This window comes from Neltuma alba, unplaced genomic scaffold, assembly GCF_004799145.2.
Source record: "Neltuma alba isolate B1F8T4 unplaced genomic scaffold, ASM479914v2 tig00003160_pilon, whole genome shotgun sequence".
Classification (NCBI taxonomy): domain Eukaryota; kingdom Viridiplantae; phylum Streptophyta; class Magnoliopsida; order Fabales; family Fabaceae; genus Neltuma; species Neltuma alba.
Window position 1 is genome coordinate 14,194 of NW_021633166.1, and position 18,085 is coordinate 32,278.

The 18,085-nt window shown below is 36.9% G+C and overlaps 3 protein-coding genes and 1 long non-coding RNA gene across 7 annotated transcripts; 1 reads left to right on the forward strand and 3 right to left on the reverse strand.

Annotated features, from left to right (window-relative positions):
- Positions 1 to 1,479: 1,479 nt before the first annotated feature.
- On the reverse strand, positions 1,480 to 11,937 carry LOC114740482 (protein ROOT HAIR DEFECTIVE 3 homolog 2-like). Of its 4 annotated transcripts, none has more exons than XM_028928638.1 (24): positions 11,789 to 11,937; positions 11,511 to 11,667; positions 10,603 to 10,669; positions 10,320 to 10,422; positions 9,905 to 9,975; positions 9,195 to 9,258; positions 9,050 to 9,115; positions 8,917 to 8,964; positions 8,760 to 8,822; positions 8,585 to 8,641; positions 8,227 to 8,385; positions 8,084 to 8,152; positions 7,911 to 8,002; positions 7,427 to 7,505; positions 6,456 to 6,621; positions 5,484 to 5,608; positions 5,108 to 5,370; positions 3,997 to 4,093; positions 3,718 to 3,888; positions 3,533 to 3,637; positions 2,520 to 2,614; positions 2,399 to 2,434; positions 2,338 to 2,350; positions 1,480 to 2,082 (listed from the first exon to the last, which is right to left on the reverse strand). In XM_028928638.1, the coding sequence occupies exons 2-24, from the start codon at positions 11,659 to 11,661 to the stop codon at positions 1,786 to 1,788; spliced, it is 2,457 nt and encodes an 818-aa protein (XP_028784471.1). In that variant the 5' UTR covers positions 11,662 to 11,667; positions 11,789 to 11,937; the 3' UTR covers positions 1,480 to 1,785. The 4 variants fall into 4 exon arrangements, with proteins under 4 accessions (XP_028784471.1, XP_028784470.1, XP_028784468.1 ...); XM_028928637.1 differs by having other exon boundaries at positions 1,480 to 1,665; positions 1,852 to 2,082; positions 2,338 to 2,434; XM_028928635.1 differs by having other exon boundaries at positions 2,338 to 2,434.
- A 2,948-nt stretch (positions 11,938 to 14,885) lies between these two features.
- LOC114740479 (40S ribosomal protein S27-1-like) lies at positions 14,886 to 15,972 on the reverse strand. The gene is made up of 4 exons (XM_028928634.1): positions 15,892 to 15,972; positions 15,665 to 15,766; positions 15,434 to 15,462; positions 14,886 to 15,288 (listed from the first exon to the last, which is right to left on the reverse strand). Exons 1-4 carry the CDS (start codon positions 15,892 to 15,894, stop codon positions 15,108 to 15,110), a joined length of 315 nt encoding a protein of 104 aa, XP_028784467.1. The 5' UTR covers positions 15,895 to 15,972; the 3' UTR covers positions 14,886 to 15,107.
- Positions 15,890 to 17,508, forward strand: LOC114740480 (uncharacterized). The gene is made up of 3 exons (XR_003739692.1): positions 15,890 to 15,962; positions 16,752 to 16,756; positions 17,496 to 17,508. It is a non-coding gene; the product is annotated as an uncharacterized LOC114740480 (long non-coding RNA).
- On the reverse strand, positions 16,386 to 17,726 carry LOC114740478 (polygalacturonase-like). The gene is made up of 4 exons (XM_028928633.1): positions 17,591 to 17,726; positions 17,223 to 17,512; positions 16,917 to 17,145; positions 16,386 to 16,806 (listed from the first exon to the last, which is right to left on the reverse strand). Exons 1-4 carry the CDS (start codon positions 17,594 to 17,596, stop codon positions 16,588 to 16,590), a joined length of 744 nt encoding a protein of 247 aa, XP_028784466.1. The 5' UTR covers positions 17,597 to 17,726; the 3' UTR covers positions 16,386 to 16,587.
- Positions 17,727 to 18,085: the final 359 nt, after the last annotated feature.

Sequence of the window (18,085 nt, forward strand, 5' to 3'; positions counted from 1 at the left end):
CCTTCCTACTAGAACCAGTCGGTCCAGAGAAGAAGAAGAAACGTCAATGAACCAGAGTCGGTCTCCAGCTAAGCTCCAGCAGAAGAACGGCGCACTCCCCTCTCCACAATCCGATCGGCGGCCTCAAGAGGAAGACGACGGCGTCTTCCCTCAGGTCCAGCGAATCATAAAATTACCCAGAACAGTGCGGCCCAGTCCCTCCCGCAGCCAGCTTCTCAGCCGATGATGAACAGTCCCTAGGTCTCCAAAGTGGTCTCCCCAGAACGCTGCCGTCCTTTGCTGTGGACTTCCCGAAAACTTCATTCTCCCAAACAGTGCGTTGTTCAGCAGCTTCAAACTCTCCTCCACGGTGTCGTTTCTGGCAATAATGAAAGAGGGGAGAAGTAAAGATAAAATAAATAAAAACTAAAAAGAAAATAAAATAAAATTAAAACTGAAATAATATAAGATAAATTTTTAAATTACCGATAACTACTTTTATTTATTTAAAACCAATTCATTTACAATGAAATCCCCAAATCATGCTCAAAATTAAATCTTCCAATTAACTCTTAGAAATCTACTAAAATGTATTGATAACGCTCCAAAAATCACTTAAATACAATAATATCTTTATGGATGTTTATATATCTCTCATTATCTCCTATAATCTCTAATATATCTTATTATCTCTATATCCCACAATTATCTCCTATTATTATATAATCTGAAATAAAAGCCATGTATCATGTATTTAGGAACTCTTGAATAGAATGAGAAATACTCTCTCTTCTTCTATATTATTTTTCTCTATTTCTTCTTTATTTATAACACTTAAAATATTCTTTAAATATATTAAAAATAAAGAGTTATCTGAGAGCGTAGCCAATGCAGCATTATTGAATTCTAATTCATCATGTTAGGATGAATTATTTAAAGAGAAGGGAGCATCAGCTGCGCCATTGTCGTTAACCAAGTCATTCTGATTTAGAAAGAAAAAATCTGTTAACTTTGGTAACTTCTAGCTATACCGGAAAGCATCACATCAAAGTAAAAAATAACCAACAAAATTTAGCATTTAAAATTCACCAACGTTGCATAAGTTACCAACCTTTTACTACCATTATTTGGAATTATTAGGGAAGTAGACAAATTCCAATGCTGAAGCATAACACGAACTAAATTATTAAACATCCAAACTGAATTCCCACTAAGAGAGTACCTCAATATTGCTTCTACTAAAAAAATATGCTTATGCATAGTATGAAAAAAAAATGCTAGTATTAAGAAGGCTTTGATGAAACATGACTGGATTCACATTAATCGGATCCTTGAAAAAATTGTTATATTAAAAATAGGGGGGGGGGGGGGACCAGAGACCCAAGACACTTGGCGAAGTAGTAAGGGTGAGATGAAGCATAAATAGCAACCTAAATTCAAATCTGTTGTAAATTAGTTACGTGGGACTGCACAATAATTTTTTTTTTAAGAAAAGGGAGATATGAGAATATCACAATCTCAATATCTAGCTGCTAAATGAGAAGAATATGTGAATTTAACGAGGCATTAATTCGACCCTTGCCTTTAACAAGCATCAGTTTATAATAGTTTATTATTATAGCCTAAAAATATATATTTAAGGGATTAAACCTAAATGGGGTTTCTCCCTTCATATGGCAGGGTCGACAAATTTACAAGTAATGATTCGAATTTTCAGCTAATAACAAATACAAAACTGATATATATGACAAAGCATTCTATGATCTGCATGTCGTGACCTAAGCCCCCTTGAATGAAAGTGAATGTTCAGGAAAGTTCAGCTTCTGGCGTGATTGTTCTTCGCCTCTGAGTCAAGTTTGTGGTTGAATATTCACTATCACCATCAGAAGATCCAACACTTGAGACCGATGAAGCCGGGTTGATTGAGCCTGTTGCTGGATCGGGTCTCGGCGTTTGATTTCTGAATGCCTGGGAAGTAGCACTAGGGTTTTGTGTTTCTGTTCCTCCAGATGCTGCATGTCCCTGAGCTTCTTCAGCAAGACGCTTCAGAAGGTTCATGACTGTGGGAAGAAACTTGGATGATATAGACAGTAGTCCAGGCAGCTGCAACAAAATAAACAAGTTACGCAGATTTCAGCATCTTCCACCAGGCCCAAACAAATCCATTTTGAGCTCCTAGTTAAACAGTATGGACCCTAATCATCTGAGAAGAACAGGATGTAACCCGTATAAAACAGTTCAAGTAAGAGCAAAAAGCCCGATGGTAATTTGTAAGTCATTCACTTTCTAGTTGGCAGGAGAAAAAAGTGCATCCAACTGGTGATGAAGGTATTTAAAACAGAGGTCACTTGTACTCACAGCACCATGTCGAAACTCTCCTGCAATGTCCATCTGCACCCATAAGGCCTTTCCAAGTAGATAAGCCACAAAAATTACCATCAGGTAGAAAGGATTTCTGTTTCAGATAGAAAAGTCAGTGAATATAACCATAAGTTTACAAGTAGTTAACCACAAAAAACATTTTGGAAAGTGATATTTACTTTAGAAGCAGCATAAATTCATTAAAACCAAGCACAATCATAGCCAGTATAGCCCATGGTGGTGGTAGCCAATTGTTACTCTGCTTGTAAGCCTCCTGAACTCACACAAGAAATTTAAACAAAAATGAATAACAGTTTCGTTACTGTGCCTGGATTACTACCTAGGTAAATAGAGAAAAGAATGATGACCAGTATTTTGTAATAAACTGCAAGGGGAAAAAAACAAGAGGACAAAGAATACCAAGAATTAGTATCTACGAGCAAACAAGATGGATATAAGTCTAGGAAGCCAGAAAAACTATTGAAACACACGCACAAACTGAGTTTATCTATGGAAATGGACCCATTGAAGTACAAAAAATCCCGGCAAAAACAGCAACTAGGTGCAGAAGAATGGAAACCCAGAAATAGAGATAAAATGATCAACATGTCTGACTAGTATTCATCCCTATTCCCCTTACAACTTTGAGATCACTTCTGATAAGAAGGCCTTTGAGAAATCTCCACAAGCCCAAACAAGTCATAGAAGTGACCGAGGTATGTGAGCTAAATCCATACACTAACCCTATAACGTTAGCTTTGTGGTTCAGTGCATTCAGAATAATAATTAAAAAAAAAAAATCTTAGCGCTTTGCATGGGCCTCTCAAGCCATATTGGCAGCAATTAGTAGAAATCAGAAAAATGGAACCCCATTCCCAGATTTGAAATGCATAATAATCAAATTTTGCATCTGAAAATTCAGGCCCAATTTCATAGATGCTTCTTGTGCCTCGCCAAACATATGTGCAGGGATATGCATGCATAAAATTCACTACACAGAATGAAGCCGCCAACCCCAAAAAATTTGCATTGTATGTAGTCGTTACCGTCAAAGATCATAAATTCAAAACAAAGGTAAACTGAAATTTCATAAATTCTTGGAAAAACCATTTTTTCTGGAATTACAGATGGAATTCCATTGTTTTAAAAAAAAAAAAAATTGTGCACAGAAAAGCACAATCTAATGAACTACCTGTGCCGAAATAGCTTGGGTGACTGTATACTCAGTTTCTGCCTGGAACTGTCTCCACAAAGACTTGCACTGCACTGGAGTAATGAGTGTATCGCTTGGGGAAACCTATATTTGTAATAAATTCACATTTAATAATTTTGAGTTCATAATATCAAGGAAAACCACCTATATGCATTATATACTACCTCCTCCCATGAGCTAGCTGCTAGTGGGTCTGCAGAAGCTTCTCGACTTTTATTTCGTGAGGATGTAACAGCAACAGTTCCATCCAGGAGAGATGATTGAAGCACATTTTCTATCTGATCTGGCTTTTCATCCAACCGTATGGCAGCTATATCTGATAGAAGTTTGAGGGACTGATACATGACCCAAGAAGATATTTGTTCAGTTTGAAACCAATAACTTCAAAAAGTTCCCAAGTGCACCCAAACCAGTGAAATTAGCATTCAATAACGCTACATTACCGCAGAACGGGCATCTTTCGTGATAGCTCTAATATCTTCCTTCCCAGTCCAAACCCTTGGGAGGGAGTCATTGTCATGACTAAAAACTGTAGAGAACCTGAAGATAGTAGCAAAAAACAGTAAGCCTAAAACTAAAACTGTTAGGATTACTTTTAGAAAATTAGGAAAATACATGAAAAGGGAAAACATGCTTTTGTGGGTCAGAACTTTGATTTCCCATTTTGGAGATAGAAGTAGACAAATAGAGTTTGCTATAGGGTGACTATCGTCAAAAGCTACGAGAGGGTTGTTGTAAGAGCCGGAAAGTCACTTTTTGGGGTTCTATAAATCATCCCTTGTGGGTTCAGCAGGAGTGTCGAGAATTTGGAATTCAACTTGGCCCTTGGGGAAGGAGAGAACAAACCTCTCGAAAGTTGGCAAGCATAGTTGGTTGTAGTGTGTCCTAACTGTGTGTGGGGCTTTGTGTCTTTGTTTATTGTTTCTGTTTCTGTGGTGTAGTCTGAATTAGTAACCGTTGGCCTCCCTTCAATGTGTAACAGAGTAGTATTTGTTCTATGAATGTAATGAGTTTTTAGCTTTTGAGTGTATCTAGTAAAAATTTAGAGTTTCTGGGTTGGGTCCTATCAAAAACCAACAAACGAAAAAAAGAAGGGAAAAAATTATCCAAAACCGTCCTACTTAAATCCTATGAGAAACATGATTTATGACAGAAGAAAATTACAGAAACAGGAAAAGCCTCACTCTTAAACAAAGTTGATGGAAACAGAGCAGAGTGGATAATAACACATATTAACATTACAATGCCCTCAATTCTTTCCGCATGTCTAACAAAGAAAGCCTCTGAAAAATACATGAGCAGTACATAATAAAATCTAAATGCCAGAGCAACTATGTCCCATAATTAGAAGACAACTTCTGCTTGAAAAAAACCAACTCTCCACTCCAATCAAAGAAATTGGAGGGCTATAACACAACATGGAGATATGGAATCATGACTCAATTTAATCCTTACTAATGTCAAAACAATAATCATTCAATAATAACAGCTTAATCACCAAAGATTTAATAAAGCAGATTCCAAATGAACTAGCCAGAGGCGCTTTATAGTTACCTATCTTTCATGCGGATCAAAATCTTTCCAGCTTCTTCTCTTGCTTTCTTCTCTACCACTTTTCTTGCATAGTCCCTCAAGTTCTGTTCCATTCTGTCAACTGATTCTTGATCCAATTCAAAACCACTAATAGCAGCTAAAAATTCTGATATAGCAGCTTCAGTCTCACGTTTCAGAAGTTTTCTAATTGAAAGCCAGGTGTCCTTTCCACCTGCTTCCAAGAGGGACTCCATGGGCTCAGCCAAAGCTTTAGCTAGTTGTTCCTGGAAGAGATACATATCTTTTAGCAGTTGATGTGCTGATATTACAAGCACCACTTAAACATCACCAGGCACAAACATTTAATTTCCATTTCAGTAACAGCAGTAGTCATTACCTCAGAGTTAGTCATGATCCCTGATATTTCTTCACTTTGCACAGACACAGCATGCGCATCCACGTCACGACGAAGCTTTTCTCGCACTTTTGAAGCATCCCAGTTAGCCTGCTGTACAGCAGCATCTGAAAAGCGTAACACGTTAATTTCCCAAAAAAAAAAAAAAAGCATACAAATATCTTAGTGATTGATGTTCTATATATATGAAGATAGATATTGAAAATCGGAGTATCGAACCGATTTGTCTGTCTAGAAAAAACCATGAACAATTTAATATGTATCAAACCTTTTCTTATCACCATGTAATATATAGATCTCACATATAGAACAAATATTTTTCCATCAATATAATATATGAAACTGAATCCTCAGAAGAACTTATTCTCTTTGGTTTTCCTCTTTCTTTGACCATAAAAACCTGCATTTAAATTCATTGGATCTGACGGCTGAAAGAAATACAATGCATGCTTGATAGATTGTGACTATTTGGTCTCCATACAGGGTAACTGGGGGCTTGCGAACATGTATGCTCATACAAATCAGGTTTAATCTCACAACAGTAGTCATTCCATGCAAAATTAACTAGCAAAGGTAAGAATTACAGGCAGAAATATAAGTAGAGAAGCAATCATGCACAGACGCTGTTATGTAATTGTAATAAAAGAGGGTTGGGTAGGGGTTAGTCAATGAATATTATTGAGTCCTTGAGTATATAAATAAAGGGCCTGGGTAGTTTGTAATAAAGTGTGTGATGAGTTGAATGGAGTCCGTGCTTCTCTAACACCCCCCCAACCAAAAAAAAAACCCTCCCTCTCGTTCCCTATCTTTCGTCCCTTCTCTCTATCTCTCTCTCTCTTTCCCAATGACAAATACACATCAGACACCCAAATGGTCAGCTCATCAGAAAACGCGTCCATAGAAAAATACGGGGGAAATGTATCTACTAAGAAGAAAAATCCTGTCCAGGATTACCAGCAGACCCTTGGTCAAACTCAAGCATGCTAGATTGAATCCCAGTACGAACAGATGCAGCAAAGCCTTCTCCACTTTTTAGTGACTGCTCCAATTTAGTCTTGAAATTTTCAACAGCTTTAGCACGTAGATGCCCCAGCATTGTTGTATAAGCAGGGAACACATGCTGAGAAGTTTTACACAAAAAAGGGAACATGTTAACCACAAAGATATATAAAATAAAATAATGAAAGGACTTATTTTCACAATTGATGCACAGAGACGCGTGTGCAGTCAAGGAATTCCCTTCAAAGCCATTTCAAGATGATTGGGAGTTTAACAATACATCAAAACACAATTACCAATTGATACAAGTCTTAGAAAGCCCCTCATCAGTTTATTAAGTGATGAGGTCTATAGAATATTTAATTAAGATAAAATTAGCCTTTGGAAGGTAACTAAGCTTAATGAGGTCTGGCCCGAAAACAAGTCTCCACAAGGCCAAGGCTTTTACTTGAAGAAGAAACAGATTAAAGAATCAGAGATAGAGCCTTAAATACGCATGCACAGAAGGAGGGAGATTGAAAGCCAGGCTCAAACATTTTAATTATACATAAACTTTTGAACCCTAAAGATTTGAACCAATGATCATACAAAACTCCTCCAAACAAAAGTAGACCCAATAAACAAAACATATGAGCTGCAACTGAGGCTCACTGTGTCAAAACGTGAAAGGATGAAGGTACCCACAAAACTTAAAAGTTCAATAAGCTGAACTATTGGAATGTTGATCAAAATAACAGCCACGTGCCCTACACCTTCATTGAATCAAAATAACATTTGCCAGTTTACTTGACTTAGGATAACCAAAGACGTCTCAGTTGATGCCTAAAGCCCTTCACTATTGCATAAGAATTCAGCCGCAAAATAAAAAAAAAAGTAAATAGAGTAAGAAAGCCATATTATGATTTTGTAAGAACATGCAGTCTTACATCCAACGCCTTTGACTCCAATTGCTTACGTTTTGCATTTCTCACACCTTCATCAAAGTAGATTGCCTCCATATCGTATCTGGTGAGAATATAGCATTACTACATGCAATTATATAAACGAAGAAAAATTCTAAACCTTAGAACAAAGTATAACTATGACACTGCCCACAAATAGTGTTACAATGAAAGTCACATGCAAATCAACTTCGAAGGACAAAAAGAACAAAGAACCATCAGTCAATCTCCTGGGTTAGATACTTCTCGAGAGATGTAGATTCAAATCTGAGTTTTGCCAACCAGCTGCAAAGGCCCTGGTCAATCCTCACCATATAGTGGAGCTACGTAAACTTCCTCTTTGGTCCAAATTACTTCTCAGTTCTATTTATTTATTTTTAACTCAAATTGCATAACATATCATATAAATGCCGGACCAAAAGCATATTATGGATGAAAATACTACAATTTACAAGCAACTGGAGCTTACCGAGAAAGGTAGGCATCTATAATTGAGCTCAGCTTCTTTCCAAAACCTTGCACTGGACCTAGTTGAACAGCTTCTTCCAATGCCAACCAACCCTAGGTAAAATCCCATTTGTCAATAACTTAATTTCAAATCTAATTTATTCACCTAAGAATAGTGAGGTATAGAAAAAGCACCTCATCAGAGAGCAAGTGGCTAAGCATCTCATTTGCAATCTCTTCGCAACGAACAGTGGCAACCATTACCTGTTAAATTAATTAGCAAACTTCAACGAATACCAAACTTTTTTATCCATCCAAACAATAAGATTTTAAGGAACCTTGTGAGCAGGAAGATCAAGATCCTTGTTCTCTCGGATGATTTTCCATATCTGCTGTGCACTAAAAGAAAATCCAGAAGCAGGCACAACATTGCACCGATCACCAGCAAGACCTCCAGGAGATATAGAATGGTAGAACCGCTGCCTTAATTGAGCAACCTGTGCGAAGAGTAAGGATAAATCTACACAGTAGCCAAGATGAAGAAAAGAACAATAGAAAAACTCAAATACAGAACATCTAAAATTTTGTTATTATAGACATGGCAGGGTCTGACAATGACACAGAAGATGCATTATAAAGATAAGCCAGGCCTAAATGTATAATTAAAATTGATGCAATAGTTCCATAAAACGGTACCTCCTCTTTGAATTTCTCCTCCTTGTCTTCATAGCTTGATAAAGCAGTAACCTCCACCTTTATTATATGTTAAAAAAATAATAATTATATCCAATAATAAGCTAAAGCTTCATTCTGAGAAATAAAACGAGCCACAACAGAGACACATGGAATAGGGACATGGATCCCATCTTACATTAAAAAATTCACTGAGAGGAGTATCTTTATGTGCTTCAGGCTTCCGTACTGCATCCCATATCTGAGGATTTTGTATTGCTTATATTTGCTTCTGAGGAAGATGAAACGAAAAAGAAAAAGAAAAACCCACAAATGAGAAGGAAATAACATGTAACCTTTTGGATATCTTCTCTTAAAATAGGCTCCAGATTTTCCAATGGGGTCTGCATAATAACCAGTGAGTCAGTAAAATGGAAGGCATAAAATAACATAACGACTACACTTTCAAGAAAGGATTGTGTTGCAGACCCTTGTTTTGTCACGTATAACAAACAGCAATGTTGTCTTGCGGGGACTGAATAAACGCATCATGACCTACATATAATAAAAGGACCAAAATGTGAAACTCAATTAATGAATATCAACCACAGAGAGTGATATGGCTGTAAACAACCTGAAAGACAGTTTTCAGAAGAGGTTTGTTGGCTGCTTGTTCTCGACCAATATCATGACACCACCTGTGGATAAAATGAAGTCCTCAAGAAACATCCAAAATGAATTTAAGCATGCATGACTTGGGTAAGATCCAATAATCATTGAACTAGAACTCTTTTAGCATGTGGTTAAATCTGACAATTGATTTGAACAAACGGAAAAAGGAGATTCTAAAGGATATGAAAAGACTACTGCGCATGTCCTTGTGTATCTGTAATCATTAAACTTCCAAACAACCTTTACTTCCACATTGTTCGTCCAGAAAAGCACTACTTTAATATTCCAACTTATACTCCCTAACATTTAATGTCACTAATCTTAAAGTTTCAAGTAGATGGGTTATATAAACAACATTGTTTATATAGGAACAGACATGACATAAAACAAGAAGTTAGGAAGGACATTGGCGATTATACCACTCTGTCACAATAAAAAACAGGATGTATCAAGAGTTCATAGCGCATATAAACAAACAATCTCTTACAACACAATAGTGCAGAAGCTATTTAATATCTCAAGAACTATGCACAAACAAGTCGGGTGTGAATAGTTTTGCAAGAAAACTTCACAAGTATCTAACAACAGCCAATGCCCAGCTTTCAATATCACCTTTGGATTCAGCCCCGTTCAATTAAATATAAAGCATCACATCCAGGCTGAGAAACTTACATGTTTATCAGAACAACATCTGCTATTGCCAAAGCAAAAAGAGCACTCTGTTTCTCAAAGGCAGTATCATCCTGAGAGTTATATTTAAAACAAACAAGAATGTAAGTTATACCCCACACACACAACAGAGCCAACCGAGCAGAAAAAATGTGTACCACAACTGCCAATGCATTCATGCAAAAACATGAACGTGTTTGCAATAAAGCAACTAGGGCCTGGCCTTGAAGGGAACTAATAGCATAGATTCAGAAGTTCAACAGATATTATAAAGAATTTAAGACTAATCATGTGACAGATTGCCCCTGCCTACAAGCCCTTGTGTGAGTGGCATAAAATATTGGTTTAGAAATAAATCAGTAGGAGCAGGGGCAAAAAAAAAAAAGAAGAAGAAGAGGAAAAGGAAGAAATTTATTACCTCACCCCTCTCCCTTCCATCAGTACCCTCTAAATCCATGGCAATTGTGCATGGATCAATACCAACACACTTGGCTATCCAAATGCCCTTTGTTGTTTGAGACCTGCAAACGCCCAATATATTGTTATTACTGTCTTACGCTTTTAAACTTCAATACAATATGAAAACTAATAAGATGCATGAATGATGAGTTCTTTCATTTTCTGTTTTCTCTTTATACTCTCCTAATTTCCCCCCTTCCCTCCAAAAAGCATTGCTTAAGAGTCTTAAAAAAAAAACCAACCTTCCCCTGTATGCATCCATCTCCCTGAAATTTGTGCGAAAAAGATGATTCAGTAAGGTACTTTTTCCTGAACAGAAGAGCAATAGAAGTAAGAGATTAGATCTAACATTTAATATGAAAAGTGAACTTAATAAACTGCGTGCTGTAGACTGTTACTATGTCCCTTTCTTTGCCCTCCAATACCAGTTTCAATATCCATCTTACATTCCATTGATTGTAATTAATTATGCATAGTATTAAAAAATTTCGTGACCAATATTACTTTAACCTGCCAGTGACATCAATAAAATTCAACACCATCCCAAATTCTTGAAACAGTTTTGGTTTATGTGATGATGGTTTGTCAGTTAAATCGCCAACTTCAACCAGCATTACCTGACTCCAAGGACGAAACAGTTCCTTCCACAAACTCCACCCCAATTTAAAGGAAAAAAAATAACGGGGGCCCGAAGGAGCATCAAAAACAAAAATATTAAACCAAAAAGCTCTTTAGAGCTTATGTCTGTTCTACAGCAGGCCCATTTCCATAAGGTAAGACAGACTGTAAAAACCAGCCAACGGCCAGAGTAAGGGATTCTTCATAGATTTGAGAGGATGGCTTATTCGGATCCACATAGTACAATTCGGGCAAACAATAGATTAGGTTCTCAAGAGATTGAATATTGCAGTACAGTAACTAAGCTAGAACAATGACAGCTATCGTTCACAAGTTTCCAGATATGCATAGAAGAAGGACAAGGAAAACATATAAGCAGGAGAGGAAGTTTAAAGCCGTTAATTCAAGCTCGCCAAGATTCAAGAATCCAACTCAAAACTCCTTAGAGGATTAACTCTATTGAGCTAAATCTAAATGACCAGTATTCAATTTCGAAGTTCAGAAACCCGTATCCACGCACTTAGCCACTTACCACTACTCTGGGGACCCATAACAGCGACCACCGCATAGGAAAGGCCACAGTCGGCGACCTTCGCTTTCTTCATGAAAGCGTCCAACCCAGCAACATTGAACACGCCGTCGCCGTCAATGAGTTGGGTAGCGCAACAATCTTCCTCCCCCATGGTTCACTGCTCACAGCAAGTGAAAACCGACTTCGCCGAATTAAAAACAGCGAGAAACCAAGTGAATTAGGAAGAATCAGAGCAAAATGAAAAGCTTGATCAAACTCAGTTCAGCGACAGGCGTCACCTTCTATTATGATGTGAGATGAAGATTTCTTCGCCTTGGGAGATTCTATACACAGTGTAGGTGAAGGAACTGGGCGCACGAGGAGAGCAGAGAGAGAGAGAGAGAGAGAGAGAGACGAGTCGTGATGTGTCTTCCCCCTGAGTAGGTTGGAACTCGGGACTCGAACCGATGACTAGTTCGGAACTTGAGAACTGTTTAAACCATTATTTTAATTGAAATTTTGATTGATGTTTTTCAGGCAATTAATAGAAATTTTAATTAAATTGTGTGTTTCTCTATTTAATATTAAAATAGGATATTAGAAACAGGGGGAAAAACTTAAGTTGATTTGCTTAAATTTATTACTATCTTCGGTTCTTAATATAAGACCTTATTTGACTTTTATTTTGATCCTAAATATAAGATTTCAATCTATTTTGTCTCTCATATTTATGTAACTTTTCCTAAGGTAGTCTTTCTAATAATGATAGTTTTAGCCAATACACTTGATTAGTAAGGATATTTTAGAAAAGACAACATCCATTTAATTATAAATAGATAATTTAATTTCTTTTTAATCTACTCAAATTAGTCAACTAGCTCTTATATTTAGGACCGGAGATTAAGGGTGGAAACAGGCCAGGCCAGGCCAGGCTTTGCTATTAAAAGGCCAGGCCTGTTTTGGAGCCTATGGCCTAAGCCTGGCTGTGGCCTGTTACAGCTTATTTTCAACCTGAGCCTCCTGTATAAAGGCCTGGCCTGGCCTTGAAGCCTGTTAAAAGGCCTGTATTTAAAAAAATTCAAATTATAATAATTATTTTTTTAAAAAAGCTAAGATTAAAAAAACGTACATAATAATTATTTAGTCTTGTCTTTTATTTAAATTTTAGTATCATAAGTACTATTTTAAATCTTAATATAATTTATAAGAATATTATGAAAATAATTGTAATTATATGTTAAAATTGGAATAAGACTACGTTTAAGTACACACACAAAATTAAAATTAAGACAAATAATAAAGAGGAAAAAATACTAATTTATAATGAATAAAGAGGGTATCATACTTAAATTAACATATACGTAAGTTAGTTATTTATCATTCTTGGACAAAATTTTCTTTCCTATTTCTTTATATTTTTAAGATTTAAAATCACATTATTTATTGATATTATTATTTTAAATTATATTTTATCTTCACTGTCATTAACTTCAAAATCTAAGAAAAGATTAAGCTATTAACTCATATTAAAATTAAAAAATAAATTAAAAGAGCACATTAACAATAATAGCATTAATTAATTTTTATATATTATGATTATAAATTCCTAACAGGCCCAGGCGGCCTAACAGGCTTAAAGGCTTTTTAAAAGCTAAGCCTGGCCTGTTTAACTAAACAGGCCTTCAAAAAGGCCTGAGCCTGTCTTTTTGGGAAACAGGCCAGGCCAGGCCAGGCCAAATGCAGGCCAAGCCATAGGCCCTGAAAGGCCGCCTGGCCTGTTTCCACCCCTACCGGAGATAGTATATCTAATTTTCAATCAAAAGGGTGTAATGGGGTTTCAAACACTCCTAGTGACATGAGACTTTGCTATTGTTTTAATTTTCAGGCAAATGAATATTGCATTATTAATGCTAATATAATAAAATTCTAAAATTTTATCTATGCGAACTCTTGCTACTAAAAAAATCAAGCACTAAAATTAATAAAAAAAATTTATAACTTAATAAATATAAATAAATGGACTTGAATTTTTTTTAAAACAATCGTAAAGATGTGAGGAGATATGATCATTTTAGTTATTTTATAAAAAAAAATCAAAATTTGCTTTTTTAAGAGCCAAAACTATTGCACTCTTAAATAATAGTTGTTACGTGTGATTGGAGAATGAATATAAAATTTTATTTTTAGGTCACTTGCACTAAATTCATTTTAACAGAACAATTTTCAGGGCCCTTTTTGGTGATTTCTCTTTTAACAAAACAATTTTGTTGAGCAGATTTTTTCTGGCCTGTTAAGATAAATGTAATAAGTATTTTGAATCATTTCATCCCGACACAATAACCGCAGTTAAAGTAAAACCTGATGACCTGAAAATTTTGGTGGCAAGCAATTGTGCACATCATCAAGCATCATGAGTAATTAAAATAAAATTGCAATAGTGATGACCACTACGCATCATGGTCACTCGTTAGTTTACCCTTACCCTTGGTTTTTTTTTATAAATTACGCACAGCTGATACAAAAGTAGTTTTCACGGTTAAGAATAAAAAAGAGCAAAATCTTGTCAATGATGCCTAGTCCCAAAAGTCACGAAACAAACCTCAAATGCTTCATTGTTTATATTGCATGAAGATGTTTTGGCGTTAAATTAGCCTTTGAACTTGCATAAATCATTTCATTCTAGAAAGCACAAGCCCCCGGGGAACATCAGATTCGCGTTCTTTTTCTTTCTGTTTTTTTGGGCCTGACAGGTTCGCATTATTGTACAAGTATCTTAAATACAGGCTTTAAAATTTGGCAGGAAGCCGCATTAAAAAAAAAAAAAAAAACCAGAAAAATGCCAAAGCATCTCTAGCGAATAATCAACTACAGTGTTTCTGAAACCCATGCTTGTAAAACAAGCTCTTGACATGTCCAATTCATTTGAACAAATGGGTTAATCCCGCGCATCACAAGCTCTTCCAAGAACTTCTGGGTATCATCAGAAAGAAATAACACGTTCAATAAGACTGCGTATAAGCCTTGTCCAGCATTCAGCTCCAGGCTGGTCGGAGGGCTAAGCAATAGCACAAATATGTCAAGTTTCTAAAGGTTTCAAGGTTTTCAAGCTATATAGAAACAATGATCTCACACTGCAAAGTAAACTCCCTACTATGTTAGGGCAATTTCTCACATTCTTCCCACTATTTCTAACCACAAACTGAAAAACCTGACATTTTCTTACGATTACCCCATCAACAATCTAATGCCATTGAGATGACCTAGCAAATAGTGGGGTAAGGCTCCCGTATATTGATAGATAATAGATATATAGAAGTTATCACATCACAACTGAATCAATCAGGTTTAAATTCTAAAATCTAAACCACTAAGAAAGGTCATTATGCAATTGCAAAGAGTGCGCAAAAATGACATAAAGATATCATTAGGAACTCGACGTAAAATAAGCAATTGAGGACAAAAAGACAAATCAAATAAAGGTCATTTACTCATGATCATCTATAAATAAGGATAACAAGCATTGACATCGAAAAACCCAGTACCATTAGATAACAAAATGATAGAAATAATACAAATATAAAGACATGATCAAAACCATGAACACCCAAAACTGCCTCGTCAAGAGATGAAGCCAACCCACAAAGGCACTGGAATTAGATGATGTGCCTGATCACTAATCTCCTTCTTCCTGAAAGAACATCCTTCTGTTAACCGAGCTCGGCCACCCGTTGGCTGGCACAATACGGTCTGGCAATTTCCACAGACAACAACTGTTTGCGAGTGGCTAAATACGGTGGTTCTGCAGGCATAAAATGTTCTAGCTTTAAGACCAAATGTTCAAATCAAGCCTTTCTATTTTTTTCACACTCGCAAAAAGCAGAATAACAAACAATTCAACAGCAGGAAAATTCCACTTGAAAGATATTGATGTTTGAGTAACTTACATATTGAAGCAACCTTGACATTTGACGTCCTACATAGATTCATAATCAAAATCAGAAATAGAAAATAAGAGCAGCAATGATAACTACAGGCACCATTGAACTTAACGAGAGCACGTAAACTGCACACAAGATATATTTGGACTAAAAGTAATTCGATAAACAACATCGTGCCTGACTAAAGTGACTCCTTTTCCAAATAATAGGTCCTTAATTGACGAAGGAAATAATTACCATGAAGAATGAATTCGGAGACTGAACGAGACGTTTAAGCTTGTGCTTCCTCTTTTCGATCTCGGCCGGAGGATTCAGTAAATCGATATCGTTCTGGAGAACCTGAAAACGCCAATGACCACGTTATAACCGCCAAACAGGCATTCGAACGAGCACAGAAGATAAGAAGTCCATCCAATTGTAGAAAAGGAGCAAGAAGTAGATAAAGCACAAGCAACGAGGCCTACCATTGTTGATCTCTCGGCAAAGATCGCAAGCCCCAGAAACTCGAAGAGAATGCAAGGGTGCGACTGCGATAGTGGCGGTAGCTAATATGGAAGCAGCCGGCTTTCCCAGTTGCGGAATATATAAAGGAGAATGAAAATGGACGATGGCCGTTGGATAGTCTTAATAACTTAGATCTCAGCCTTACATCTGTTCGTCGTGAGTAGACCCAGCGTCTAGGGCAAACTGGCTAGAAGTTGGATGGACTTTTTTGCCCCTTACGGAGAAATCATCAAATAAGTTTCAATATCTCATCTCAGTGATTTTTTTTGCGGAGGCAAATAATCTCATCTCATAGTTTATCATCTGCATATTTACTATTTACTATTTACTATTCGTGACTATTACTTGTCCTCATTTAAATTATTTTATTTTATTTTTAAATACATATCATGTTTTAAATTTCAAAATATAATTATTATTTGTTTTCAATAGTATGGGTACAGTGTTAATTAAATTGAAATGCAAAACAATACTGTATAGCATTAAATCTATATGTATAATACACTCGTGGAATTAGTACATAAGATCAGCCGCAGATACTCGATCGGGCTTCCTAATGGGCCATCACAGTTGCAAGCTAGGCCACGCTCCAGCTGAAATAAAAGTAGCCCGTAATGGAAGTCTAAGGACGAAGACAAGAAGCAAGATTCTCTACACTACAAGCAGCTTTCTGGGCGGACCCAAGAGGAGGCGGTGCCGGCGGCATTATTGCAGAAAGCCTGGGCTTCTTGTTCGTTGTAGGTCAGGTTGACATTCTCCAGCCTGAGCGAGTTGCAAGGTTGCTTCGAGCTGCAATCAAATTTCACAGCAACTTCTGAAGCCGATGTACCCCAAATCATTTTGTACTTCACATCCCTAATCTCGATCCCCGAAGCCTGCGCACACAGCCAAATTTACATCTTCATAAATTGCAGGTTTAATCCTGCTCATGATCTCGAACATATTCCTCTAATTTTTTTTTTTTTTAAAGTGTCGAGAAACTAACCTGACGAGGGCAATTGAAGTTATCAGGGCAGTAATGTTGGTCGATTATGATGGGGTTTTGCACATCCTGCATGACTATGTTTTGGAAGACGATTCTCTGTACAAATCCATTGCTGGGCCTGCCCCATGACTTTATTCTCACCCCATTGGTAGTACCCGTCAGGTTAACCGCTTTAACCGTCACCCTCTGCACCCCAGGTTCGTTCAGCTCCCTCGCTAAACTTCCAATGCTGCAGAAATCATTAAGAGTCGCCTCATAATAACTATTAGTTTCGTTAATCAATCAATAATCTCACTTCAAATATACCTAATTCCATGACCCGGTCCACAAGCTACGTGTTCAATCCTCAGGTCTGAGGTGCCTGGTCCGATGGAAACACAATCGTCGCCGGTGCGAATTTCGGAGTGGACGATGTTGACGTCCGATGACAACTGAACGTGAATGCCGTCGGTGTTGGGGCTGTTTCCCGGCGCCAACACCTTCACGTCTTTCACTCTAACTTTGCGGCACCCGTTGAAGACTATGTGGAACATTTGGCTGTTGAGGGAGGTCAAGCTCTTGATGTGAATGTTCTTGGAGTTGCTGAATCCTAATGTCTGCACACCCACGCCAAAACAAATAAACAACATCATTATATTTTCATCCTTCGTTATTTTATATATAACGTAACCTACCTTCATTTAATTGTTCTTTATGCAAGTAACTAACATGCACAGAATGTGGCTGTGTTATAATTTGTGAGCTTGAACCGTCAGCAACATGCCGTTAACAAGTCATTTAATATCTAATAAGAACAGTAAAACATAAATTTAATTATTAGAATACGAGTACTTATTTTAAAAAACAAGATTGTCGTTGCCGTTTTAGGTTTATTTTGTCATGAGGCAAAGGGGGGAAAAAAAAAGTGAGATTCTGTGAAGTTGAAAATATTGCAGACGGATACACAATGTGGAGAGGAGGAGGACAAATTATGATTGTCATTATTTGTCAGATGGCAGAGTTTCATGTCCCCTGTTTGGATGCCCGAGAAAATCCATCAATGAGAGATTAATGTAGTAAATAATCCTCGTTTGCTATTTGCTTCTTCAGCATCCCAAACGATTCCCTTCTCAGGGATCCCCGACCTGAAAAGACGGAATCGCTCCACTACGAACTCTCATTGGCCAGGG

What these genes read in the sequence shown, in the direction of transcription:
- LOC114740482 (XM_028928635.1), bottom strand. Translation starts at nt 11,661, where the DNA reads ATGGGGGAGGAAGATTGTTGCGCTACCCAACTCATTGACGGCGACGGC. An exon ending in ATGGAAGGGAGAGGGGTGAG is followed by an intron (nt 9,976 to 10,319) that starts GTAATAAATTTC and finishes TATAACTCTCAG; the next exon opens with GATGATACTGCCTTTGAGAA. An exon ending in CTCTCAGTGAATTTTTTAAT is followed by an intron (nt 8,642 to 8,759) that starts GTAAGATGGGAT and finishes CATATAATAAAG; the next exon opens with GTGGAGGTTACTGCTTTATC.
- LOC114740479 (XM_028928634.1), bottom strand. An exon ending in CTCCGAATTCATTCTTCATG is followed by an intron (nt 15,463 to 15,664) that starts GTAATTATTTCC and finishes GAATCTATGTAG; the next exon opens with GACGTCAAATGTCAAGGTTG. An exon ending in TGTCAAGGTTGCTTCAATAT is followed by an intron (nt 15,289 to 15,433) that starts GTAAGTTACTCA and finishes TTATGCCTGCAG; the next exon opens with AACCACCGTATTTAGCCACT.
- LOC114740478 (XM_028928633.1), bottom strand. An exon ending in GGACCGGGTCATGGAATTAG is followed by an intron (nt 17,146 to 17,222) that starts GTATATTTGAAG and finishes TGATTTCTGCAG; the next exon opens with CATTGGAAGTTTAGCGAGGG. An exon ending in ACTTCAATTGCCCTCGTCAG is followed by an intron (nt 16,807 to 16,916) that starts GTTAGTTTCTCG and finishes CTGTGTGCGCAG; the next exon opens with GCTTCGGGGATCGAGATTAG.